We start from the raw sequence: 20709 nt of genomic DNA, 5'->3' as shown, positions 1-20709 counted from the left end.
TGTTTTGTTTGTTTTTTTAATCATTACGAGTTTTTGTACAAAAAGTGATTTTTTTTTTTCTTCATTTTAAAACACCAGGGTGTGGGGGGAGGGATGCAAACAAATAACAAAAAAGATGCTTTTGTAACATTATTTTCCCTGTTTAGAAAGAAAAAATCACTCCAATAGTATTGAAAAGTCCAAAGATGAAATAGTTTCATTTTCTTTTCCTAAGGCTTAGAAAAGGCCCCCTGCCTATTGATTCCATTCCTCTTTTGTGTCCAGTGGAGCCATGTTACTCTTCAGTGGCCCAGGGGTTCACTATTACAGAAAGATCAGTCCAGGTTTCTGGGCACATGGCCTAAACAGGAAGATGGAAGCATCAGAGGATTAAAAACCTTTCCCCACAGAAATGTGGGCAAGAAGACACTTCCCTGAGCCAGCAGAAGGGACAGGTGCAGCAGCATTCCACACCCAGCGCAGAGGACAGCAGAGCCCTCGATGTCCCACTTCTGCTTCCATTCCCTTTCCAGAAGATTGAAAAAAAGGTCAAAACCACATGCCTGTGGAGAAAGTGCGACACGTTTAGAAATACTGGTATAGGGAACCAGGAGTAAGAAAAGCTTTACCAGCTTTTACTACAAATGGAAGAAAGACATCAGGATCCCACCACCGCAAGGTAAAGTGACTTCCCTTTTCTGGAACCCCTGTGGCACAGGAGTTCCAATTTTCCTTTCCAGTGGACTGGATTTCTGGATAGGCATTTTGGCTGTATGTGGACAGATAAGACCACAATCCATGGCCCAATCCCAGCTATACAGTCACCCCAATTTCCACAAATGATGTGATGGTACCGTATAATCCTGTAAAGGGAAATTTCACATTTTTCCTGTCCTAATCCCAGAGGTGGGAGAAGCAAGTCTAGAACATCTCCAGGCTCAGACTAAACGAGAGTACTTGGACTGCAACCAAGTAATCACTGCAAAGTAGTTCCAAGCAGCAAGAAATACCAGATTCTCATGGAGACTACTATAGGGTACAGAATAACAACATGAAAGCAATCAAACCTGTATAAATAATGTTTCTTGGCATTTTTTTTTTTTTAATTAAAGAAATCCAGTGTCTCAAAAACTTGTGAAAATGTGTTTAAAAAACAAAGGGCCAGTGAGCCTGCCACACCATTTTGCCCATATGCCTGTTGTACCTTGTGATGTCAAGAGACAATGCAAAAGCCTGTTTTCACAGGCCCTATTAATATTAAGTCTGACTTACAACTGTACCTCTCTAGAGAAAAAACAGAAAATAAGGAACAAAGGGAAGGCAGTTTTACTAGTGAGAAGATGCAAATCAAAAGCAAACTGGAAAGCAAGAGCAATAGTAAGGGTGAGATGAGAGACTGGAGTTGAGACTGCTTGAGAAATCTGGCTGTGTAGCTTTGGTTTGGGGGACTGAGGAAGAGGCTGGACATATAAAGTGCAATCTACATTGGTAATAAATGGTCATCCCTTTCTTCTGACTCCTCCCCCAGCTGGTCATCCCCCACACCACGATATGCTGCAGGCACATTTCGAGGTTTAGAACGGCAGACAAAGTCACAGCCATCCTGTAGGGGAGAAAAATAATAATAATTTGGAGCATCCAACTTTAGGTTATGAGAAAAATGTACTTACGGTCTAGGAATGTGGCAAGAATTGGTTTTCTACAGGGATAATGAGAAAACCTAAAAGATGTGACAATCAGCCTAAATTCAATTTGGGACAACAGGAGAAAAAGTTTCTTCTTAGGCCTCCCCTTCTTCCCACCCAGGCCCACTTAAAAGCTAAATCAGATTTAGAAGAGCCCACCTGGTCATCAACAGTGTTGCTCTTTCAGCAATTTCTTACCAAGGCCAGAAACGGATGCTGTGCCACTTACTACTTTGTACTAGGGCAACCGTCTTGTTTACTGGGACTTTTGTGGTTTTAGCACTCCATGTCCTGTGTCCCAGGAACCCCCTCAGTGTGAGCAGACCAGGATGGTTGGTCACCCAGCCTTGTTTGCAGGCTACAAATTCAACCAGCTGCCCTGTTACTTACTGCTACCAGATTTCCAAGATCCTGCCAGAAGGCTAAGTGAGGAAACTGCTCCATTCCTTTGGCTCCCACCACCAGTCGCTGGTATAGGAACCCCCCAACAACATAAACAGCAACCAGTGACGCAAACCTGTAGAGAAAGAAGTCTATACTTAAGAACTGAGAACTAGTAAAACTCAGGATAACCTCTATATTTACTGTTAGCTGTTTCCTAAGATACATTCCCTGAAAAGGAAAAATGAGTAGTGACACTAAATGAAAAAGGGGGCTGGTAGCTCTTAGAAAACCAATTAGAGTGCTGTCAGTCCAAGAGAAAAAAGGCCCAAAGTGTGACAGGGTGTGATTCTATGGCCAAGAATAATCACCGTTAAGTATATGATTCCATTTCTCTAAAAGTTCTGATAACCGAATGAAATAATATAAAAATTGCCTAGTCCTCCAGCAGGGGAAAAAAGCACCTCCAAATGCAAATCTATACCGGCAACTAAACATTAAATCTCATTTAAAAAAAACTTGCAGAGTCAGTTTTTTTTTTTTTTTTGAGATGCAGTTTTGCCCTTGTTGCCCAGGCTGGAGTACAACGGTGCGACCTCAGCTCACGGCAACCTCCACCTCGCAGGTTCAAGTGATTCTACTGCCTCAGCCTCCCAAGTAGCTGGGATTATAGGCGTGTGCCACTGTGCTGGCTAATTTTGTATTTTTAGTAGAGACAGGGTTCACCATGTAGGTCAGGCTGGTCTCAAACTCCTGACCTTAGGTGATCCGCCTGCCTTGGCTTCCCAAAGTGCTGGGATTACAGGTGTGAGCCACTGTGACCTGGCAGAATTATTTTATAGCTAGAGGATTTAAAAAGTCATCCCCATCAATTACAGTATAATATACACATGTACAGTTTGTGCTTATGTACCACCATATAGTTACTGATCTTAAAAACAAAAGGAAAGAAGGTCTGTTCTGATAAGGCATACTCACGTGACAAGTAAGATAGAACCCACACTGAGGTGGGAGATCTCTGGGGAACAGGCCAGGCTGCTATCCATCTCAAAGAGGTAGAAACAATCTTGGACTTTGCCCCGCTCCTCAGACACAGGGTTAAAATTGTCCTGATGATGAGACGGCATAACACATTTAGGTGGTAAAGTGTTTTGACTCCTATGCAACAAAATAAAAAACCCCCAAAATACCTGCTCCTTCCTAGTTCAGCAGCCTATTTTCCATGGAAGATGCGTGTCTGACACAGAGAGAAACTGAGCTGCTAGTATTCTAATGTCCATTGCAATGTATTGTGTCCCCTCTGGATATTCTCCCCCACCTCACGTCAGTCCTTTCAATCTCCTCCCTCGCCTTATACAACCCAGGGTGCCTCACCGCTAGGGTGTGTCGATTGCAGGAGATCATCACCACTGCACGACGCTGCTCCTTGCCACAGTGGTTGTCATATTCATCACCCCCTTTATAGATCAGCATGATCCAATTACCTGAGGAGGGACAAGGAAAATGGAGCTATGGCGTGGGGGAAAAGCAGAGGCAGATCTGGGTGGTATGGCAGAGTGGAATTGAGTAATTCATTGCAATTGGTTATAAGTAAACAAGCCTCATCAGTATGAACTTGGTACACCAGAAATGCCAAGCTAAACTTGTTTGCTTACAAAGACTTGTGTTCCCTTAAGACAAGAATCAGATATTCATTTAAGAATAATCTGCCGGGCGCGGTGGCTCAAGCCTGTAATCCCAGCACTTTGGGAGGCCGAGGCGGGTGGATCACGAGGTCAGGAGATCGAGACTATCCTGGCTAACATGGTGAAACCCCGTCTCTACTAAAAATACAAAAAACTAGCCGGGCGTGGTGGCGGGCGCCTGTAGTCCCAGCTACTCGGAGGCTGAGGCAGGAGAATGGCGTGAACCTGGGAGGCGGAGCTTGCAGTGAGCCGAGATCACGCCACTACACTCCAGCCTGGGTGACACAGCGCGAGACTCCGTCTCAAAAAAAAAAAAAAAAAAAAAGAATAATCTTAGGCCGAGACGGGCGGATCACGAGGTCAGGAGATCGAGACCATCTTGGCTAACACGGTGAAACCCCGTCTCTACTAAAAAATACAAAAAACTAGCCGGGCGAGGTGGCGGGCAACTGTAGTCCCAGCTACTCGGGAGGCTGAGGCAGGAGAATGGCGGGAACCCGGGAGGCGGAGCTTGCAGTAGCTGAGATCCGGCCACTGCACTCCAGCCTGGGTGGCAGAGCAAGACTCCATCTCAAAAAAAAAAAAAAAAAAAAAATCTTAATTTTTAACATTAAAGGTAGGCAGCTGACAATGCAAAAGCAATTATGATCCATACCTTAACACTGATTCATTTTCTGAATATCTTCTAAAAGCAAAAAAAGAGGTTCCATACAATGGCTGAGCAGCAGGGGTAAGCCCATCTAAGATTTCAACTTAGCCCCAGATAAATTCAAAGCAGATATTTAATATTGGAATGTATATCTCCTCTTTAGTATTTACTGTGTTCAGTTATTTTGCAAAATATCATTTGATTCAATAATTGTGAGGTGAATGCTCCTCGTTTTGCATATGAGAAAATAAAGTCAAAAGGTGATATGACTTTCCAGTCACAGGATTAGGAAATAGGAGGAGAACCTAGTCACATAACCCCTAGCCCCAAATCCTTTTGTTATTTTTGTATTGTATTATTTACCAGGAGTAAATAGCTACCCTGTATAACTTAGTTATTTATCTGTATGGGAGGGAATTGGACCATATAGGTGCTTACATGGTCCTCTCCAGCAATGCGACTTTTAAGAAATACCACCACCATAGCACAAAAGTCAGTGGGTAAAGTTTTGCAGACTGAGTAGTTTGCAAAAAAAGTTTGAGCTCTTAAAATTTAACTGGTCAACTTTTGATTAATTTGATGAAAAGTGGTGGTGGTTGGCATTTTTAAGTCTAGTGTGAAGCTCATTAAAAGTATTTGGGTGAATAAAAGAACTCTAGGCTATAGAATTCTGGCTAGAGTTGGCTGGGAGCGGTGGTTCATGCCTGTAATCCCAGCACCTTGGGAGGCCGAGGTGGGCAGATCAGGAGGTCAAGAGATCAAGACCATCGTGGCCAACATTGTGAAACCCCGTCTCTGCTAAATATACAAAAATTAGCTGGGCGTGATGGCACACACCTGTAGTCCCAGCTACTCGGGAGGCTGAGGCTGGAGAATTGCTTGAACCCAAGAGGCTGAGGTTGCAGATTGTGCCACTGCACTCCAGGCTGGGTGACAGAGACTCCGTCTCAAAACAACAACAACAAAAAATTCTGGCTAGAGTCTTCATTTTGCATAAGTTTTTCACTAATTGTAATGCACAATTGTCCTGAGCTGTGACTTACAGAGGAGCTGTGGAATTAGGCATCCTGTGGTATATTATAGTCTCAGGTGTGCCGAACCACACATATGATATACCGAAGAGACTGGAAAGGGCCACGACATACAGGATTGTCAGAGGGATTGGTTGGGATCAATTAGTTAATCAAGAGTAGGAAGGGGAGTTTTCTTACTTCCGTTGAAGATGTGAGTCTCGTTGAGTCTCCCTACCACTGTCTCCTTCCCATTACTTTTGTTGATTTGCACCAGGCCTGCCCCAGAAGTGTGGTTGCCAGCTTCCCGGCACACCCTGAAGATGTAGATGTATGTGTCTGAACCCTGGCCCACAGTGCTCTCAAAGCTGTCAAGAGAAGTGGGAAGAAAGAAGAGGAGTTACCAGCTATCAGCCTCAGGAATAAGAGCATCCTTTTCCTTTAATTAAAACAAAACAAACAACATGCTCGATTTACTTGAGGTCATGGCTGAGTGAATATTTGTTTAAGATATTCATAACCTTGACAGACCATCCTTATTGCTGATGATGAATTATTAAAATACACCACCCAAGATAGCTCAGTATTCTAGTTATTTTTAGAATGCCTGTTAGTAACCATGTTCCAATGAATAAGGGCCCATGTTCATGGGATAGTCTCATTTCTTAGGGACCAACTTCAGATTTATATAACTGAAGATCCCTGACACTTACAATGACGTGTCAGCCTAAATATGTTTATCCGATATTTCTAAAGTCCTATTATATGTAGGTATCAAATAATGCTTAAATTTCTACAAGCTAGTCTCTTGGATCCAGTCTTGGAAGTAGCTACTCTTCTGTGAAAGATGAGAAAACTGCACACGGCAACTAAAAGCTGGGCTGAGAATTTGCTCTATATCATAAAAGAGAGCACGTTATCAAATAAAATCAGTAAGAAAAGACCTTAACATAAATATTTTCTCAAGCTCTTTAAGGTTCTTCTCATTTACCTTTTATTAAACAGTGGTTTCAGCCTCTTCACTAGAGCCAATTCTTTCTCTGACTCTTTACCCTTTTCTCCTACCAAGTCGCAAGTTTTTTCTTCTGCCTGCCAGGATTCTCTCACTGCCACAGCCAGAAGTAACAGCAGTAGCAGTCCAGTCCTCCAGCAGTTGTAGAAAGGGAACATCCTTTGGGAGAGAGTGTGTGTTGGGGAGGGCAGGTAGGATCAGGAGAGGGGGAAAGAAACAAAGCGTATGAATGTGTAATAAATGGATGGTATTTTGACTATCCAGAAAGTACACGATTCTCTGGCATATGCAACACATAGTACATTTTAATATCTCTAACAAGAGCACCTGCAGCAGAAAACTCATTTATATTTAACTTTTAGTCTAATGTATAGGTGAGTCTTTCAGAACAAACTACAAGGTTGAGAAGGGGGAAATGAAGAAAACTTAAAAGAGAATGATGATAGCTTGGGCGGAGCCATCCTTGCCTCCTTGCCTCTTTACTGTTTGATGGCTTGATGAAGTCTTTTGAAACCTCTTCGGCCTCTACAGGTCACAAGTCTCAAGGGTTTCTAGACTTCCAGTAAGTACAGTTGTCTTTTATGCTACAAATCAATGACAACAAATTGGGAATCACCAAGCCATTTTACAATAGAGTAAATTCAATTCACCTGCTGCTTGTACTGCTCTAGGAATGAAAACACACAGCTCTCTTTCCCAAACTTACTAGGTTGGTGCAAAGGTGACTGTGGTTTTGGCAAAAAAACCCCCACCAAAACCTAACATTTTGTTTTCTCTAATCCATCCTCATATCCAGGACAGACTGATTTACCCTTGCAAAACACTTCACTCTGATATCTGTTAATGATCCCTCAGGCCATCGCTACTTGTTTATTCCAACAGTATCACGGGCAGTTTCCTGATTTAACTCTTCTAAACTTTTCTCACTTACAATAAAACGCTGCAAATCTGGGCTTTGGTATGAATATTCTTTAAAGTTCTCTAGTTCTTTTTCATGCTGGTCCACTTACTCCACCGCATTTTTGAAGTATAAAACTTGAAACAAGCAGAATTTTCATGGGTACTAATGAGTGTGAAGATGGGAAAATGGAAGCTCCAACCTTGACCCTGAATGCACTTTCCCCATTTCCCTAAACAAAGTAACATCTGACCTTCTATTTCCCACACCCTACTAAAGCAACAAATTCCGGGAAATTGTCTGCCTGACTTCCTGTACCCCAAACATCAATTCACTACTGTAATATTATGGTAGTTGCCATAGAATAATCATAGCTAGCCAAGAGGTCCAAGGCCCTCATAACACATTTAATGCACTGAAACCACACAACAGCAGGAAACAATAGACTACTGCCTTGGGCCAGGTGCTGTTCAAAGCACTTAACATATATTAAATAACTAATTAATCCTCACAACCTTATGAGTAAATACAATTATTGTTGCTATTTTACCAATAAGAAAACCGAGACACAGCTAGTGGAATTAGCCAGAGAGTCTGGCTCCAGAGTTCATGGTCTGTCATTACATGTATATTTCCACTATGTACATAATAATTTTTTGGAGATGAGAGCAGGCAACCAAAACTGTGGGTTTTTTTTTTTTTCCTCCTAAGAAGTGAAGGGGAAGTGATTCCTCACAGTTGACTGAATAGGTGGTGAAATAAAGAACTTAGACCTCCAACTCCCACCACCTTCCCTAAGTTAACCCACTGCTCAACACACAACTTGACCAGCTGACTCACTAAAAAGAAATTGGAGGCTCCTTTTTCTAGACTAACTTAGCCTGCCATTTTCCTTTACAGTCAGTCTCTCAGGACCTAATTAAAAACTGACAGTTGATGATTTCTTTTCCTAAACTAGAACAAGGAATCTCACAAAATTAGGAAGGAATGAAAAGTTAAACACCTCAGCCATTAGCTGAGTTGAACTATCTTTTATTTGCTTATTATTAAAAAAGGGTAATAAATTGATACTGTATTCTTCTTTCCTGCTTAAGGCTTGGCTTTAAATTTAAGCTGCTTCTCTTTGATTCAGTGGCATAATGCGCTAAATGTTTTACCTAGATTATGTTCATTAATCTTCACAACCCAGAAAAATAGGTGTCATTTTTCATACTTTAAAACGAGAAAACTGACGCTTTACAGAATTAGTTAAATTACTTGCTGTACATTACACAGGTATTTTATGTGTATGGGGCAATTTAGACGATTCGTGGCATAAAGATGACTGCTGGAAAACTTACAAACATAGGGGTGCAACAATCAGGCAGAGAACGAAATAGAAGGGTTGGGTAGTCCCCTTTTAATATGCTACAATTAGATTCTCAAGGTACAAGAGTTTGTCTATATACTTTGGAAATAAGGAGCAGGATTTTATGATCTTGAAAAATCTCTTTCAATTTTCTTATTCTCTAACGACACATCTATTCCATTTGGCAATGCTAAAAATTATCCTTTATTAGGGTGGCCAATGACTAAGTCAGCAATTGGGAAGCAGCTTACACCACTGGGCCTCTGTAGCACTCACTTCCCCATCTGGTAAGACAGCCATGGCCATTTTTCCAGTGGAATTTCTACTGTCTTCCCGCTGGCTCCTTTCTGATGTAGCAGTCCTTATCCCTTTTTCTCCAGCAGCCTACATTTTTAGAAAAGCAGCCCCAATTGGCTAAAAGGCCCAATGCTTAAATGCTTAAAGAACTCAAGAGAGAAGGAACCTCAGAGAAGTAGCGGCTTCGTCCCAAGAGCGGAAGCTCCCCACGAGGAACACATGATAATCCGTCCATCAGCCATTCTTATCCATATCACAGTCGCATCCCCCTCAAACCTCTCCCAGGGTGCTAGAAATTCTCGCTCTGTCCAGTGTCCCGACTTTCCAAGTGCTTGGAGCCATACCTTCTCCAAATGATGCCACTTGACCTCCCACCGTGATGCAGGCCAAAATTTCTCCTACAAATAAATCCACGAACACCTCCAACGGACTCCATACTTGGGGTTATCTTCCTTTCCCTGCTTTCCAAGTATCGTAAATCCCCTCTCTGGTTTTGGAAGTCCTTTCTCCCTCACACCTTTCGGAACTCCGTGACTCTCCGCCCCCACGCCTCCGCCTCTATTCTACTCTTAGGGCTCCTCAGCCAGATCTTTGGCTAGAACCATGGTCAAGGGAGCCATTGCGATCCCGGCTCCTGTCATAGACGTTTAAGTGTGAGCGCACCCCAGCCCGCCTCCTCCTCCACGCCCCTCACACTCACGTGTCGCGGGGAACTGGAGCAGCCAAAGCTCAGAATCCCCCGTGAATACCCGTCTGGGGATGGGAGACGGGGCCAGCTAGGGGCCGGCCGCAGACCCCGGTCCCAGAGCTAGTTTCAGAGGCCAGCGTTCCCCCTAGCGCCTGGATGTGCCCCACTCCGGGAACCGGAAACAGGAAGCGCCAAGAGGCCGCTGGGCAACCGCTCCTCCCACCAGACCCCGCAGCATGTGACCAAAGAACAATTTCGCCCCTTTCCCCTTCCCGGTCTCCCTGGGATTTTAGCTCCGCCCTCGTTCCATCAGCTCCAATCACTATCGAGGTTGTCTAGTTTCGCCTTTTCTGGTTGCCTTTCTTCCAATGGGGTCCCAAAGTCCCGCTTCCAGGGCCTCTCGGCTTGCGCGCCCCGGTCACGCGGCGTCACGCGCCGGACCGCTCCCGGGTAGGGTCCGAGTGAAGAGAGTGCGAGGGGCAGGTGGCGGAAGCGGAAGTTACGCTGGCAGCTCGCCCTCGGGCTCGGCGGGAGTTGTAGTTTTCACGCTAGGTCTCCTCCGAGCGTTTCCTAGACCGTTCGCCGCCTGAGAGGGACGCTGTTCCGCCGCGTGCAAACTTCAAGTCTAGACTCCACTGTCGACTCCTAGACGAGAGTAGTGCAGCGACGGGGCCATGTGCGTCCTGGCTTTCTTAACGACATCACTCCTATGTATTTCCTTTTCCCAGTTGAGTACCTTGGGGTGAATTATTATTGTTACTGTTACCTCTGTCGTTCCTTGCTGCCTCGTGGTATTTTACTTGATAAGCATGCTCTGCAACCGCCTCTGTTCGCCAGAGGTTACTTCTGCAAAGTAGGAAGAAGCGAGCAACACGATGGTAATCTTTGTGCCTTTGCTAAGATCTTTAGCAGGTTCCTTTTGTCTTATTAGCCACTTGTTGAAGTCCTGCTCGTTCTTAAACTCTGTTCAAACGTTATTTCTCCTGTAACTTCCTGCATTCACTGTCTTCAGAATTAACCATTTCTTCCTGTGGACCCCCGCTTGTGGCTTGTAGCTGGCTTTAGCATGTTTTCATTCCGCTTTCACTCTTACGTTGCTTTTATGTGTGGCTCTACGCAGATGCCTGGATTTTTTATTCTTACCCCTCTCATTAGAACTACTACAGTGTTTTGAGTCTAATAATAATAAAAGAGAACGGATGCATATCTCGGTGGTGCGCCGCACTTTTGTAAGTGCTTTAAACGATAGTTAATTCACTTGGTCTTCACACCAACCTTATGAGGAAGTATGTTATCCCAAGTTTACAGATGAGTAAATTAAAGCAGATAGAAGCTAAGTAACACCGTGGGTCCCACAGCTATTAAGTTATCGAGCCAGTATTTAAATAGTCTCCATAGTCAATGCTCTCAAGCACTACGCTGTACCTACTGTATGCCATTCTGCATTTCTTCGTTTGTTGGTAACACATTCAGTTCAGGCTAGGTAGTAATCATATCTGGGTTGGATGTTGCCCCAATAAATAAAATTGAAACATTTTTTTCTTTCTGAAAATAAAAGGAATTTGTGATCAGATAACACAGAAAACAATAAAACAAAAATACATAAACTCACCAGGAGGGTGTGTATTTCCTTCATGAATATATGTTGTTTCCTTTTTTCAAAAATTTAATGTATCGGTCCCACACTGTGGCTCATGCCCGTAATCCCAGCACTTTGGGATTCCAAGGCAGGAGGATCACTTGAGGTCAGGAATTCAAGACTAGCCTGGGCAACATAGTGAGACCCCTTCTCTTAAAAAAAAAAAAAAATTAGCTGGATGTGATGGTGCACAGCTGTAGTCCCAGCTGCTTGGGAGCCTGAGGCTGGAAGATTGCTTGCGCCTGGGAGTTGGAGGCTGCAGTGAGGTATGATCCTGCCACTACCCTCCAGCCTTGGTGAAAGAGTGAGAACCTATCTCAAAAATATATGTATGTATCAAATATTTTTCCATATCCTTAACTCCACAAATAAACTTTTTAATAGCATAGTATTTAGTTCTATGCATTGCTACTTAACCAATGACATTAATGTTGAGCATATAAGTTATTTCTACAGACTCGCTTTTATCAAGTAACTCAACACAGCTTTACTGCGCAATTACTATGTGCCAAAACTACATAATATATAATATAGGTCTTGGGGATACAGCAGAGAAGAAAGACAAAAATCCCTGTTACAATCCATTCTAGAACTGATGTTCCTTTGTTGGTTAATTCAAGTTTTGATTTCAGAAATCTTGCCTCTTGGTGACTGCCTAGAGTAGCATTGGGCTGGAGGGGAGGAAGTGTTCATGTTAGAAATGGGGAATGGGCCAGAAATGCAGTTGAGTAGGTTGACTAACTTGTCTGCTGTCAGAGTGGAAGCAGGGGTAGTTTCCCTTTCCAACCACAGGCAAACAACCTGGGTCACTTCCTTGCTTCTCAGACCTCAGCCCCTTTCTGGGTGCTTTCTGGGTTAGAATTCTCATCCCTGGGAACTGAGCTCAAGGTTCTTGCTGGGACAAAAATTGAAATGAGCAGGGTTTTTGTTGTTGTTGTTGTTGTTTGCATTTCTGGCCTGCCTCCTTTCTAGCCTCATTATTAACCAGCACACTCCCCACAATAAACCTACACCCACACTGCCTTCTCCCACACAAGGTAAATTGTTCACTTTGTTTCGAAAGAAGTTTTAGGATTGTTGTCCTGAATCAAATGGGAAGGATGCCTCCTGTTCCGTATAATCATAGAGAGGAAGGTAACTAATGGTCCTAGAACCTCAGGTTCCCATGTAGCTGGGACCACAGGTGCAAGCCACCATGCCCAGCTAATTTTTGTATTTTTTGTAGAGACTGGGTCTCACATTTTTACCCAGGCTTGTCTTGAACTCCTAAACTCAAACAATCTGCCTTCCTCAGCCTCTCAAAGTGCTGGGATTACAGGTGTGAGCCACTGAGCCCGGCTCAGATGCTGTTCAAAATGATCATGTTTACCATATTTCAAGGACTAAATATAGTTTTTGGTAACTTTCAATTTTAATATAATTTATCATTTATAGAGAAGGTGAAAGGATAGTACAAAGAACTCTGCTACACGCTTTACGTAAATTCATCTCTTTCCCCTCCATATACATTAGTTTATTTTGAACAAGTTGAGAGTAAACTTCCATTACCACTAAATATGTCAGTGTGTATTTCCTAGAAGCAAGGACATCCTCTTATCAAAATCAGGAACTACAGTATTAATACAATATTATCAAATCTATAGTCTGTATTCAATATTTTATCACGTGTTTAAATAGATGCTCTGTATAATTACTTCCCATTTCCCAACAATCACAGGAGCCAAGCCAGAGTCACACATTGTAATTAGTCGTCATTGATCTTACTTGACTTTGAAATTTTGATAGGTACTGGCTACTTGTTTTGTAGAATGTCTTTCATTTTGGTTTTGTCTGATATATCTGATGTAGGACTTTTCTCGGTCACTTTGCCAACCAAGGACCCCTCCATAGCTAGTGACACCACCCCCCACCCCCAGGCCTCACTTGACCCACTGCCTGTGTTACAGTTTGTACCTGCGTTCGGTGGTTCCTGAACTCTTGTCCCACATCCAAGAAGAATGAGGATATGCTGACAATTTGAAGGATGAGAAGGATGGAGGAGAATTTTATTGAGCAATGGAACAGCTCTCAGTGGAGAGGGGATGCTGTAGGTGGAGGTGGTCCCCCACCCCTGCAGTCAGGTGATTTCTCACCCATTGTGGCTGGATCGGGGCTTTTATGGATTCAGAATGGGAAGTGTGTGCTGGTTTGTGAATATGCAAAAAAAGTTAAAGTGAAGACACCACTCAAAGGTGGGCACAACAGTGTAGAAAACCAATTAGGAAAGGGTAGGTCTGTGTAAAATGGGTGAAAGGTGGGGATCAATCAGAGAAAAACGTGCCAAATGGGAAGACAGGTTCTTAATCCGGTCCATGGATTTGACTTGTAGCTTGGCTTTCAGGCCTTAAACTGTCTTCAGCTTGGAGATGGGGTTTCACTGGGAATCTGCCTAGCCTTTTGTCTGCCTCCTGCCACTATCATTTCTTAATGATTATATTTAAGTGTGCATTTTTTTTGGATAGAAATGCAAGAGAAGTAATACGTTTTTATATCAATCAGGGTCCATTCAGAAACAGATATCATATTCGTGATTTTAACAGGAAAAATTTAAAGAATTGTTTTCTAGTAAAAGATGATCAGTTACTAAAAGAGGACTCTATGATACAGAAGAATCAGCTACAAAAAGGAGCTGTTATTTCTAGGGATGAAGAAGAGTTAATAAAGGAGTTACTTAAGTTAAAGGAAATGCTCCCTTCCCCAACTGCAAGATTAGAGATTCAGATCTCTGAGGCAAGGGTGTGTTTCCTACCACAGGAACATGCAGCCCACCCACTGATGAGGCTGAGAAGTTGCTGGAGGGTGTGGGCCTCTGTTGAGCAGCCAGTGGGAATCTTTTAATGGTGGCTCCTTTATGCTTTTGACATGTCCATATCATTTTTTGAGGAATTCTTTACTTTCAGACACATAAGATGTTCCATGTTTATCTTGTAGCATTCAGCATGAATGGACCTGGAGGACATCATGCGGAGTGAAATAAGCCACACGCAGAAAGAAAAATACGATATGATATCTGTTGTATGTAGAGTCTTAAAAACAAAAATCGCCATAGAAACAGAGTAAGAGGATGGTTACCGGGGCGGGGTAGGGGAAATGGGAAGATATAGGTCAAAAGGTACAAAGTTGCAGTTAGATTCTAATGTGTAACATGAGGACTGTAGTTAATATTGTGTTGTATACTGGTACTTTGCCAGGAGAGTAGATTTTAGGTACTCTTACCACCAAAAATAAATAAATAAAGGAAACTACATGAGATGATGAATATGTTACTTTGCGTGACTGTAGTAATCACTTCACTATGTATATGTATATCAATCAAAATATCTTGTTTGCCTCAAATGTATATTTTAGAAAAGTTTTATAGTTCTCTTACCCTTATCCTAGAATCAGTCATTTCACCGAGGGGTCCTGGTTCTTTTAGTGGAAAATGGTATTGAGAAACCAAGATGTGATTATGAGTTGTGTTTGTTGCTACTTGTGTGTCACTGCTTCAGTGTCAGTAGACAGAGCTAGGAAATTGTATATTTCCAAGAGTGAACCAAGTTCCCATTATATTCATTGTATGTATACATTTATTCACATATAAGAAAACACAGGAAGTGATTTTTTAACTGATAAGTGGTTTTTTAACTATACGATGTGTGAAGCAAGCCTACTAGTAAGAGTTCCATATTTGTTTAAAGTTCTGTTTTCTCTTGTTAAGGCAAAATATATAAATCATGAAATGTACAACTCTTAAGGATACAATTCAATTAATTTCTACAAATGCATCATAACTGTTACCCCTCTGTAATAAAAAAATTTAGAAGATTTTCATCATCCAAGAAAATTTCCTCATGCTCCTTTTCAGTCATTTTCTCCTAGTCCTAGAGGCAACTATTGCTCTGATTTTTTTTTTATTTTTATTTTTTTGAGCTAGAGTCTCTATCACTCAGGCTGGAGTGCGATGGTGCAAACATGGCTCATTACAGCCTCGACCACCCAGGCTCAAATGATCCTCCCAGTTGGCCTGTGGAGTAGCTGGGAGCACAGGAGTGTGCCACCATGCTAGGATAATTTTTTTATTTTTTGTAGAGATGAGGTTTCCTTATTTTGCCCAAGCTGGTCTTGAATTCCTGGGTTCAAGTAATCTTTCCATCTCAGCCTCCCGAAGTGCTGAGATTACAGGCATGAGCCACCAAGCCTGGTCTTTTGAAGTTTTCTTTTTTTTTTTTTTTAAATTATAGATTAATTTTGCCTATTTTAGAACTTAGTATAAATGGACAGATACTGATAGTGGTGGGAAGCAGACAAATTCCTAGGCAGATTTGGGTGGGTCCCTGGTGAAAACCAACCTTCGAGTCAAAGACAGCCTGAAACCTGAAAACTCACCTGCCAGTTCTGGGTAGAATCCAAGACCCAAGTGAGAACTCCCGCAATGCCTTTTAGCCAGTCAAATGGTGCTTTTTCCAGGCTGCCTATGGACCAATCAGCACACACTCCCCTATTCTGAGCCCATAAAAACTCCCAGACTCAGCTACACAGTGGGACTACCCACCTTTGGGTCCCCTCTCTGCTGAGAGCTCTTCTGTTGCCCAATAAACGTCCTCTCTGCCTTGGTCACTCTGCAGTTGTCGGTGTAACCTCATTCTTCTTGAACGCAGGACAAGAACTCAAGGACCTTTCGAACAGTGGGTGCAAAAGAAGCTGCAAAGCTGTAGCCCTCCTGCCCATTCCTGGCACCAGGTGGCCACCCTACGTTATGGGAAGTGGTGGTGGGGCCAGGCCAGCCCAGGAGCCTCAGGCTGGTGGGACTGAACAAGCTGGGACGTGCCCCCGTTCAGCAAAGCTTGTGGACGGCAGGAATGAATGAACTGTAACACAAATGAACTGAGACTCCTGTGGGGTGCGGACCTTGGGATTCCCCGAGCCAGAGCTGTAACATACTGTGACACCCCCACCACATTTTTTTTTTTCTTTTTATTTTGAGACAGAGTCTCACTCTATCACCCAGGCTGGAGTGCAGTGGTGTGATCGTGGCTCACTGCAACCTCTGCCTCCCAGATTCAAGTGATTCTCCTGCCTCAGCCTCCTGAGTAACTGAGATTACAGGTTCCTGCCACCACGTCTGGCTAATTTTTTGTATTTTTAGTAGAGACAGGGTTTCGCCATGTTGGCCCAGCTGGTCTTGAACTCCTGACCTCAAGTGATTCTCCCACCTCAGGCTCCCAAAGTGTGGGGATTTCAGGCATGAGCCACTGCACCTGGCCTTTGAGGTTCCACAGTTGCTGGTGTCTCTGAGTTTTTTGGGCGCCACTGCGTTCCCTTCATTCATACGCCAGTGCCCAACGTAGAAGCTGCTTGCAGTATACCTGATCCAGCCACAGCTTCACATGAAGCTAGTGCCTGGAGGTGATCCCCTGCTGTAGCAGCTAGCATGCCTGGCTTGCCCTTGGTAGGTGTGAGATCTAGGCCAGTAGCGCTAGCCAAGAACCAAGCACAGCCTGCCAAGCTCAGTGGGTGGAGCCAGCCCAGTGGTCACGAGTGAATTTTTTTTTTTTTATTATACTTTAAGTTCTAGGGTACATGTTACATATGTATACATGTGCCATGTTGGTGTGCTGCACCCATTAACTCGTCTTTTACATTAGGTATATCTCCTAATGCTATCCCTCCCCCCTCCTGCCTCCCCACAATAGGACCCAGTGTGTGATGTTTGCCTTCCTGTGTCCAAGTGATCTCATTGTTCAGTTCCCACCTATGAGTGAGAACATGCGGTATTTGGTTTTCTGTTCTTGCAATAGTTTGTTGAGAATGATGGTTTCCAGCTGCATCCATGTCCCTACAAAGGACACGAACTCATCCTTTTTTATGGCTGCACAGTATTCCATGGTGTAGATGTGCCACCTTTTCTTAATCCAGTCTGTCACTGATGGACATTTGGGTTGATTCCAAGTCTTTGCTATTGTGAATACGAGTGAATCTTGATCTTGAGCAGGGGACCCCCAGCCATGGAGGTCTCTGTGGAGCAACACCAAAAAATCCTGTGTCAATAGCATGTTCCTTTTGCATTTGTTTGATTTCTTTCACTGTAGTATCTGTGAAATTGTATGTATCAGTAGTAGGTTTTGTTTTGTGTTTTGGTGGGGTAGTATTACATTTTATGAATGCAATAGCCCTCCCTTCTCCTCAGGGGACATGTTCCAAGGCCCCTGGTGTGGACAGCATCTAACCCAGTTGCCTTCAATGAGAATATGTTTCTGTTCATATCTTCCACCCACAAATTTAATGCCTTTTCCATCTTAACTAAGCACTTATCATGGCCCATGGCAGTAACTTTTGCAGTTTGAGTTGCAACAGCAAAACTAGCACATGTTTCTTTTCCCTTCTTCACAATTTAACAGATAGAGGATTTATTCTTACCATAGAATATATATATATATATATATATTTTTATATATATGTGTGTGTGTGTGTGTGTGTATATATATATATATATATATCTTTTTTAGTAAGTTAAGAACCTTCACCTTTTTATTTAAAGGAAGCACTTTACACTTCTCTTTGGCATGTCTGCATAGCCAGCATTACTACTTTTGCACTTTGTAGACATTATTTAGTACAATAAGAGTTACTTGCACTGCTATACTGTGGCAGTCAATCTGATAACTGAGAGGGACGCTAATGGGCACGGAGTGTCCACAGCGTGTTTCCACTGGACGAAGGGGTGATTCATGTCCCAGGTAAGATGGAGCAGGACAGTGCAAGATTTTATCACAGTACTCAGAACATGCAATTTAAAACTTATAAGTAGTTTATTTCTGAAATTTTTCATCTGGTATTTTCAGACCTTGGCTGACCACTGGTAACTGAAGTTGTAGAAAGCAAAACTGCAGATAAGGGTGGGGAACTATTGTATTTCTCATCTTATTCATTACTCTTTTGATGGGCATTTGGGTTCTATCTGTATTTTCTTCTAAGAAGCCTTATAGTTTTATATTTATGTCTGTAATTTATTTAAAAAAATTTTTAGAGACAGGCTGTTTTTGCTATAGTGCCCAGGCTGGTCTCAAACTCCTGGCCTCAAGCAATTCTCCCAACATGGCCTCCCAAAGTGTTGGGATTACAAGCATGAACCAGTGTGCCTGGCCTATGATCTATTTTGAATTAGTTTTTGTATATGGTTGAGGTAGGACTGAGGTTCCTTTTTCCCCCCATATGGATATATAATGACTTCCTATAACATTATTTGACTATTTTTCCTCCCTTAATTGCTTCAGAGCTTTGTTGAGAATCAATTGAATGTATAAATGTAGTTCTATTTCTGGACTTAATTCTGTTTAATTGATATCTTTATTATTATGCTAATAACACACTCCTGATTCTTCTAGTTTTATATTAAGTCTTGAAGAAAGGTATTATAAGTCTTTCTTGTCTTTTCAAGATTGTTTTGGCTATTCTAGGTCCTTTGCATTTCCATATACACTTGAAAAGCAACCTGTTAATTTCTATTAGAAAATCCTGCTGGGGCAAGGCATAGTGGCTCACACATGTAATCTCAGCGCTTTGGGAGGTTGAGATGGGAGGATCACTTGGGCTCAGGAGTTCAAACCAGCTTGGGCAACATGGTGAGACTCTGTCTCTACAAAAAAACCTAAAAATTAGCTGAGTGTGATGGCGTGTGCCTATGGTCCCAGCTACCTGAGAGGCTAAAGTGGGAGGATAGCTTGAGCCCAGGTCAAGGCTTCAGAGAACTGTGGTCTCCAGCCTGGGCAACAGAGTGATACCCTGTATCAAAAAAAAAAAAAAAAAAAAGAAAGAAAGAAAGAAAAAAATCCTGCTGGGGTTACAATTGGGGTTGATATGAATCTGTAGATAAATTTGGGGAAAATTGACATCTTAATGTTGAGTCTTATAATTCATGAATGTGAAACCACCTTTGCAGAACCATAAGTAATGAGAGAAGTCTAATATGGTTGACTCCATCTTGCTTCTAACCTCTCAGGTTACATTGTTTTTTTGTTCATTCTAATGTGGGGGCCAAGATAACTGTAAGAGGAATTTAGTTTACAGTTAAAGCCACATTCATAAGACAAAGTTAAAATTATGGTAGGGGCTTGAACTTTGCTAAAGAATAGGCGTAGTTGAACGATGACCCGCCACTGCTTAGCTTGTTTTTGTTGTATAAGTTGCTTACTGCCCCAGAGTCATGTATCTGGGGTCGCAGGATTTAGAGCTTCTCCAACTACTCCTGTAGGTAATATTACTATTGTAAAACCTAAAGAACTGGTCTTTGAGACATTTTTCAGATTTAGCATTTCAGGATACCAAGAGGTGCCACCTGGTCCTGAGACCCCTTCCCAGGAAATGACTTGCCTGTGTGAGTACAGTTTTAGACACTCCTGCAATTTCATCCCCAGCCAATCAGTTGTTTCAATTCTCCAGCCCCCTGCCTGCCAAAGTAGTAGTTAAAAAACCCAAACCTCTGAACTCTTGTGGGGATAGGTTTGAAAAGTGTCTGTCGTTCTCCTCACTTGGCTGGCCCTGCAATTATTAAACTCTTTGCTGCAACACCTGCTATTCTCATTGTTTTTTTCAGGGTGGCAGGCAAGAAGAACCCCTCGGGCTATGACAAATAGGGTACAACTCTATTTATGTAAGCCTTAATTTTTTTCAGCAGTGTTTTACAGTTTTCAGTGTAGAGGACTTACATGTCTTTTGTTACATTTGTCCTGAAGTACCTTATTTTTTGATGCTTTTATAAATGAGGTTATCATGAAAAATTTATTTCATGAATGTTTACTGGTAGTATGTAGAAACACAATTGGGTTTTGTATTTGTAACTGTATTCTGTTACCTTGCTACTTATTCTGGAAGTTGCTTTTTGGATTTGTTAGGATTTTATATAGAGACAATAAATTTATCTGCTAGTTTAATATCTATTTTCAGACTTCTGGATTCTAGTCATGATGGTATAACTGGGACTGGATTTATTCTTCTATCTTAAACAACTGGCAGACTGGGAAAACATATGGAACAATGGCTTTTTGATATTGGACAACAGATAACACAAGACAGCGATTCCTGAGAGGAGGGCAATAAGTTAGGCGAACCCCACAATTCCCACTGCTTAATGCGTGGGGAGACTATCCAAGGTGCAGTGCAGGAAAGGGGAACCCAAACAGAGCCTGGAAGTTTCACTGAGCTTCAGGGGGAGAGAGTGTGGAGTTTGAGAAGACTAAAGCAGCTCAGATTTGTGGGTTAGAGTACCAGAGAAAAGAGAGATGCACAAAGAGTGAGCTCTAGATAACTACAGAGGAATCCTCTCAAGCCTTTGGTTGAGTTCTGAGCTGAACCACTTCAAAGCAGTAGGCAGAACAACTCCTAGATCTCACACAGGGCTACGAATAGTGTTTTCACCTG

At 42.5% G+C, this 20709-nt stretch overlaps 1 protein-coding gene across 6 annotated transcripts; it reads right to left on the bottom strand.

Annotated features, from left to right (window-relative positions):
- On the bottom strand, positions 1-10233 carry LOC101025318 (cation-dependent mannose-6-phosphate receptor). Of its 6 annotated transcripts, XM_021922004.2 has the most exons (8): positions 9645-10233; positions 6877-6985; positions 6381-6560; positions 5591-5757; positions 3420-3529; positions 3024-3154; positions 2055-2181; positions 4-542 (listed from the first exon to the last, which is right to left on the bottom strand). In XM_021922004.2, the coding sequence occupies exons 3-8, from the start codon at positions 6557-6559 to the stop codon at positions 315-317; spliced, it is 942 nt and encodes a 313-aa protein (XP_021777696.1). In that variant the 5' UTR covers position 6560; positions 6877-6985; positions 9645-10233; the 3' UTR covers positions 4-314. The 6 variants fall into 6 exon arrangements, with proteins under 6 accessions (XP_003905994.1, XP_009178419.1, XP_021777696.1 ...); XM_003905945.5 differs by lacking the exon at positions 6877-6985 and having other exon boundaries at positions 1-1582; XM_009180155.4 differs by lacking the exons at positions 6877-6985; positions 9645-10233 and adding an exon at positions 9289-9633 and having other exon boundaries at positions 1-1582.
- Positions 10234-20709: the final 10476 nt, after the last annotated feature.

The sequence above is a fragment of the Papio anubis genome, unplaced genomic scaffold (assembly GCF_008728515.1).
Source record: "Papio anubis isolate 15944 unplaced genomic scaffold, Panubis1.0 scaffold303, whole genome shotgun sequence".
Classification (NCBI taxonomy): Eukaryota; Metazoa; Chordata; class Mammalia; order Primates; family Cercopithecidae; genus Papio; species Papio anubis.
Note: the sequence above shows the minus strand (reverse complement) of the source record. Positions and strands in the feature narration are given on the sequence as shown.

What these genes read in the sequence shown, in the direction of transcription:
- LOC101025318 (XM_021922001.2), bottom strand. Translation starts at nt 9,380, where the DNA reads ATGGAGTCCGTTGGAGGTGTTCGTGGATTTATTTGTAGGAGAAATTTT. An exon ending in AGTGGCATCATTTGGAGAAG is followed by an intron (nt 6,561 to 9,288) that starts GTATGGCTCCAA and finishes TCTCTCCCAAAG; the next exon opens with GATGTTCCCTTTCTACAACT. An exon ending in AAACCACTGTTTAATAAAAG is followed by an intron (nt 5,758 to 6,380) that starts GTAAATGAGAAG and finishes TTCTCTTGACAG; the next exon opens with CTTTGAGAGCACTGTGGGCC.